The sequence below is a fragment of the Octopus sinensis genome, linkage group LG4 (genome assembly GCF_006345805.1).
Source record: "Octopus sinensis linkage group LG4, ASM634580v1, whole genome shotgun sequence".
NCBI lineage: Eukaryota > Metazoa > Mollusca > Cephalopoda > Octopoda > Octopodidae > Octopus > Octopus sinensis.
The window spans coordinates 87,465,740-87,473,239 of NC_043000.1; the positions used below are offsets into that span (position 1 = coordinate 87,465,740).

Sequence of the window (7,500 nt, forward strand, 5' to 3'; positions counted from 1 at the left end):
AATTGTTCACCAAAAATTTCGACATCCAAAAGGAGAAACGAGGAAGAATTTAAAATCTTTTTTCTTTTTTTATTTACAGCATTTTACGGAATGGAAAACTTTAAAGCTTTGAAAGTTAGATAATTTCAAGGAAAAAAAAATATTATGAATTCCAAAACATAACTTTCTGATTAATGTTTGCATACACTTGTGTCTTTCATTCAATGTTACAGTAAAAAGAGAAAGAGTTAACGCATAGCCTGAAAGTTTGCACCTGAAGTAAAGAAAAAAAAAAAGAGAAGGTATTTCACTCGGAAACTTGATAACTTTGATAATAGCGAAGGAAATGTGTATGGAACAGTAACTATTGCTTGTTTTGAAAGTATGCTAGATTCTCTTGTGTATATGTATATATGTATATATGTAATATGACGATTAATATATATTCTAAAACTAGTTAGTTGAAATTGATTCCACGTCGTGTATTAACATTGAAATGACAGTGTTGAGACTAACTAGTTTCACTACTAGTCTCTTACACAGCGTAGATATATGCAAATATACACTCCATCAGCGAATTCTATCTGAATTATGCGAAAAAAAAGTTGTTTTAATTTTCACGGGAAAAGAAGCCGAGCGATTGGATTTTAATGAATAGCATCGTTACCAATGGTTTATTATGGAATTGACCTTATGTTACCCCAAAAGCTGTTATGCCTCCAAAAAGTTTGTTCATGTTATTTTAACCAAAATGCTGGAGCTACCGACCATAAATCACCAAAATACATGCTGTGTTACTGTTTGGAGAACAAAACAACCAACGAAACCTTTGCAATATAGAGGATTTAAAAATATAAATGAAAACAAATGATATTCAAATACTTTTGTTTTTCTTTAAATGATTATTTTAATTAATGTTACCTCTCTTTGTATGAGGGTAACTCTTTATCAAAATAACAATACAACTTTTCCTCTAAATTGGAGGGCAAAGGGTCTTTTAGTAATCTCATTTAAATTCTTCAAGTTAAGGTAGCATTCAAACAACCCAATTTCTCAAGTTAGAAAATGATTGTCAGGTTACATGGCTCTACTTAGCAATCAATGCTAATTCTAAACAGTGAGTTGATCCAGAACAAAAAAGAAGTTAACTACTAAACCTTTCTTACCATATTCCATATTTCTTCACATATTTTAACATGATTTTGGAATTTAGGGGGTCTGCGTTGACTTTAGATTTGTACTCCCCTTTCATATCCATCTAATGGTAGTTTTCTTTCTCCCACAAAATTTTAAAATTACAACAATTAATATTTAAGGACGCTGAATCAATTATAAACAATCAGACATCAAATTGTTAATATTCCTCATCTATTATTTCTTCCCTGTATAGCTTTAATAAATAGCATAAAGTTAATTATGAAGACCCACAATCCCCAAATAAATTCATTAGTTAAAAATTAAATGTAAAAGTTTCGCTTTCAAAATTGTATACGTTTTTTTTTTGTTTTTAGATATTAATTGTACGATTCTTTATTTAAAAGTTGACAGGATGAAATTGGAAGCCATCTGAGTTTGATAATTGAAAAACAAAAAAAGCATGGTACTAGAAAAATGATTTTTATAGAAATCAATATGAGTTTTATTAACACAAGCTGGGTTTCTTGCAACGAGAGCGGGAAAATACAATCTTCATGTGAAGAAAGTTATGAGAACCATATGTATAGAAACTTTTATGATGTTACTCAAATGATAACCGGACTGGTACTCTATCCGAGTACGTGTGCTCTTGGTCTAATTGGAAATATTTTATGTTTAATTGTTTTTAGTTTAAAAACCATGAGGACGTCAACTAACATCTACCTACAAGCACTTGCTGTAGCTGATACAATTAAGCTTGTGACGGATTTTCTTTACTTCGTTGTCGTCCTTCTCCTTCGAACTGACAAAAAGCAAGGGATTAAATTGCATGGATGTCTCTATCCTTATGCTCATTACTTGTTCAATATGTCTTTGTGTATATCAGCTTGGCTGACTGTTGGTGTTTCGGTCGAAAGATTTATTTTTATATGTCAACCGTTCAGAGTAAAACGTTTTTGTACTGTTCGGCGCGCTATCAAAGTCAGTACAGTCACATTCATCCTAGGAACTCTCATTTCATTGCCCTACATGCTTCGCTATCGCACTAAATCAGAAATTGTTAACGGAACGGTTCAAGTGTCGGGTATCAGTGTCACAGCACTTTGGAGCGAGAAACAATTTGCTACCATATTCACTTGGGCACATGCACTCTTAAGGTCTGCCATTCCTCTTGTATTGTTGGTTGGACTTAACATTTTAATTTGGAAAGGCTTGAAAAGACCAAGTACAATCAAGAAAAGTGCTCGCTTGAAATATAAAGCTACACTGACTTTAATATATGTAGTTGCTGTTTTCTGTATTTGTGTTACGCCTGATGCTATTCTTAGTACAGTGTTAGGTCTAGGTTATTACGAAGAGAATTATCTTGCTCGCGGAGTACGCGAAATTACGGATTACCTTCTCCAAGTTAATTCTGCCGTCAACTTTGTTATATATTATTTTTCATGTACAGCCTTTCGTAATTCCATCAATTCCATATTGATGTGTTCCTACTTTTATAATCCCGTCAGACAACTATCGATAATGAATGAGGACTCTTAAAAAATATGAAAAAAATCCACATCGCAAATCTTGTGCGAAATAATCGTTCATTAGAAGATTTCATCAAAAGGTAATGATTTTAAATTCTTTTCTTTCCTTTTTCCTTCCTTTCCTTCTTTCTTTCTTCATTTCTTGTTTTACATACACACACTCACACACAGACACAGACACACAAACATACACACCAACACAGACACACAAACATACACACACACACACACACACACACATTAACTTTTACAAGAAAAAGGTTGGCTGTTTCTTTGAAGTTTCAGTTAGCTCGATCCCATCAGGTAAAAACTCGCTGTCACTATCAAATTTTTCCTCGTAAAAGTTAAATATGTACCTGACAATTAATTATTGAGTCCTTGTTCAGCTGGATGTTAAATGTTATTTATATATAACTTGATGTAAAAACAAACATTAATATGTGCATGTGTCTTATACATGTGTGCATGTGCGCATGTGTGTATATATGTATGTGTGTGTACGTGTGTATGTTTGTATGTGTGCATATGTGTGTATGTATGCACATATATGTTTTGTAATTTATGTCCGTAGAACTGTTGGTGGTTTTGTTTCTTACCTAATAGCAGTTTCTCTTATGACATTAATGTTACGAATGAAGTACACAATATCGTATATGAACCATAAAACATTATTATTATTACTGCAGTTAAATTAAATTCAGTTTTTTATTAAATAAATTTAATTTTTATTCGGCTGTTTTCATATGGGTCTGATGTGTGAGAATAAATAATTTGGATGCTGGTATTCCGATATATTTTATCTTTTATTTGTCTCTGTCATTGGCTGCAGCCATGCTGGGGCAATTCCTTAAAGGGTTTAGTCGAACAAGTCAACCCCAGTAATAATTTTTTTTAAGCCTGATACTTATTCTATCGACCGTATTTTTTTTTACCGAAGCAGTATGTTATGTAGACGTAAACAAACCAACACAATTTGTAAAGCGGTGAGGAGAGAGGAAATATCTATCTATCTATCTATCTATCTATCTATCTATCTATCTATCTATCTATCTATCTATCTATCTATCTATCTATCTATCTATCTATCTATCTATCTATCTATCTATCTATCTGTCTGTCTTTCTATCTATCTATCTTTTTTCTTCTTTCTCTTTTACGATCCCTTTTGATCGAAATCCTACCCACTTTTTTTTCTCCTAAAAAAGAAAAGCTCTACTTTGTAATCTGTCCCGTCTGTGTGCAGCCCTGTGTGGCTAATAAAGAAACATATCTATCTATCTATCTATCTATCTATCTATCTATCTATCTATCTATCTATATCTATCTATCTATCTATCTATCTATCTATCTATCTATCTATCTATCTATCTATCTACCTATCTATCTATCTATCTATCTATCTATCTATCTATCTATCTAACTATCTACCTATCTATTTCTCTCTCTCTCTTTACACACACACACACACACACACACACACACACACACACACACACATACACACACACCCTTGGTATATATCAAACTACTTACGATACACCTACACCTGTGGAAATATATATATTAGTAAGTGCATGTAGGCGTTCATATTTAGGTAAACACCAACATACACACTTATGAATGAATACATATACGTATATGAAATAAATTTTAAATGTATTATATAATATGATATAGTATAATATAACATAACATAATACGATCCTTCGCTTTTTATCTTTTACTTGTTTCCGTCATTGGAGTCGGCCAGTGCTGGGACACCACCTAGAAGGGTATTGTTGAATAAATTGACCCAATAATCATTAATCTTTTCTCAGCCTGGTACTTATTTTATCGGTCTCTTATTGCTGAGCAGCTAATGTACGAGGACATGAACAAACCATCACCGATTATCAATATATGTGTGCGTGTGTGTGTGTGTTTGTATGTTGTATAGATATAATATATTATAGATAGATAGATATATATATATATATATAGATAATATATATATATATATATAATCTATATATCTATAGATATAGATATATCTATATATATTATATATATATTATATATATATATATATATATATTAATCAATATAGGGTGGCAGAAAAAATTTTGTAGAATTCCTTTTGCCACCAGCGGCCTAGTGGGAAAAATTAAATAGTCATAGACCATTTTAATTCAACATCAACATCCATTGTTGATATATTGTTGATATATATATATATATATATATAGGCGAGCTGGCAGAGAACGTTAGCACGCCGGGCGAAATCCGTAGCTGTATTTCGTCTGTCGTCACGTTCCGAGTTCAAATTCCGCCGAGGTCGACTTTGCTTTCATCCTTTCGGGGTCGATAAATTAAGTACCAGTTACACACTGGGGTCGATATAATCGACTTAAATCCGTTTGTCTGACCTTGTTTGTCCCGTCTGTGTTTAGCCCCTTGTGGTAGTAAAGAAATATATATATATATATATATATATATATATATATATTATATATGTGTGTATGTATATATACTATGTGTATATATACCTGTATTTGTATATATATATATATATATATGCATATATATGTGTATATATATTATGTATGTGTGTGTATTTGTGTACAGTTTTCACATACATTGACTTGTACCCGGAATATTACTGTTCTCTTACTGCTTTTAGTCTGGATTTTAGCTCCTCTTGTATTTTTGTTATAAGAAAATTACATATTAATCTCGTGTATTTTAATGTAAGAGTAGCCACAAACACTATAACAAGAATTATATTATATATGTACGCTAAAGTGAATTATATTATGATCCTATCAACGTTATGCATTACTGGTACTAATCTGACAGAACCCTGAAAATTGAAATGCAATGTTGGTCTTAATAAAAGTCGAATCCAGATATTGCATATGTAAATCGGATACAACGCACTACTTTAAAACTTTTATTGATTGAATTCTAATATGAACTTAGTTCACCTAATCAGCAAGCTTAGTCGCATAAGCTATAGTTTGTACTCTGCTTGTGTGAGTGCCAACGCGTCTGCTTGTATGTGTGATATCATAAGCATGGGTGAGTGAAAACATGTATGTCTGTATAAATGTATATACCTATCTTAGGTATATTGTTGGCAGAGGTTGCTTCTCAACCACATGGTTGCGGGTTCAGTTCCACTGTATAGCAGTTTGAATATCCTTCATTAAATTCACGGACCGACAAACGTCTTGTGAATGGATTTGGCAGACAGAAACTGAAAGAAAAAGCCTGTCATACACACACACACACATGTGTGTGTATGTGTGTATGTATGTATGTATATTTCTCTCTCTCTCTCTCTCTCTCTCTCTCTCTGTATATATATATATATGTATATATATATATATCTATATATATATATATATATATATATATATATATATATATATATATATATATATATATATATATATATATATATACAGGGTGGTCCAAATGTAGGTGGACAGTAAATGATAACATCTATTTTGAGATTACATATACAATTATATGTACTAATACAATTATTACATTGACAATTGAATTGTACTGTGTACAATAATACAAAAGCGCTTAAATTTTATCAACGCAGCTTCTCAAACTGTCGTCCATCACAATTTACACAGCTTTGAAGTCTACTCCCCACGCTTCGACAAACATTTTTGCACAAGTCTCTTTGTGTATTAATTTCTTGAAATGCATTTCTTATGTAATTTTTCAAATCATTAATGCTTCTTGGTTTTCAACTAAAAACTTTGTCGTTTACTACTCCCCGAAAGAAGAAATCCATTGGGGTCAAGTCAGATGAACGTACTGGTCAATCAATTGAGCCTCTTCGGCCAATCCATTTCTCAGGAAATGTTTCATCAAGGTATTCACGACTGCTCTTGAATAATGTGGAGGGGCCCCATCTTCTTGGAAATAAAGGTCATGTGAATTAAGCTGTTGTTTTAACTGTGGAATAACTTGATTCATAAGAATATAGAGATACTTATCACCTGTGACTGTTCCATCAAAAAATATTTGTCCTAAACCACCAGAACTTGAATTACCACCCCAAACAGTGACACCAGGCTGATTTATTTGTTGCTCAAATGTTAAATGCATGTTCTCACAATGCCAGTAAATTATGTCTGTTAATATGAACGGATAGTTTGAAAGAAGCTTCATCGGTCCACACAGTTACCTAAAATTATTGGATTTTCTTTAATATCATTCAGCATTATCTCACTAAATTGCAGCCGTCTATCTGGGTCATTCCGTAATAAACCATGAATTAGCCGCAGACGATAAGCTTTCAACCAAATAGATTTCAGGATTCGAATAATAGAGGATCGTGAAATGCTTAATTCCAAAGAGGCTCTCCTGGTGGACTTTTTTTGGACTGTGAACAAATACTTCGGCGACAAGTTGCTTATCATCCTTTGTGCACACTGTTTTGGGTCGACTAGTTTTTGGAGCATTAAAAATTGAGCCTGTGGCATCGAATTTGTCACGAATGCCGTAAATGGTTTGTTTCCTTGGGGATTGAATACCAAATGTTTCAACCCATTTTGATCTGAAGATTTCAGAACTTTGAGATTTCCAATACTCTTTCAACATCCATTTCCTTTCATTAGTATTTAAATTATTTGCCATTAAGGGTTCTCTGAATTACCTGAAAAGAAAATAATGTTTAGTAAATTTAAAATTTAAAATAATATTGCACAAATGCCATAGTTATAACCGATACACAAACCTATTCCACTTACTGCCCACCTACTTTTGGACCACCCTGTATATATGTATATGTGTTTGTGTGTGTGTGTGTGTGTGTGTGTGTGTGTGTGTGTGTGTGTGTGTGTGTGTGTGT

At 32.5% G+C, this 7,500-nt stretch overlaps 1 protein-coding gene across 4 annotated transcripts in view; it reads left to right on the forward strand.

The window, feature by feature from the left end:
- LOC115210951 (nociceptin receptor-like) overlaps positions 1-7,500 on the forward strand; it is a 178,982-nt gene that overhangs the window by 555 nt on the left and 170,927 nt on the right. For all 4 annotated transcript variants that reach the window (XM_036502235.1, XM_036502236.1, XM_036502234.1 and 1 more), the window contains exon 1: positions 1-2,728. This exon is cut by the window's left edge. In XM_036502235.1, the coding sequence (XP_036358128.1) occupies positions 1,591-2,658 (1,068 nt within the window). In that variant the 5' untranslated portion in view covers positions 1-1,590 and the 3' untranslated portion in view covers positions 2,659-2,728. The remainder of the gene's footprint in view (positions 2,729-7,500) is intronic.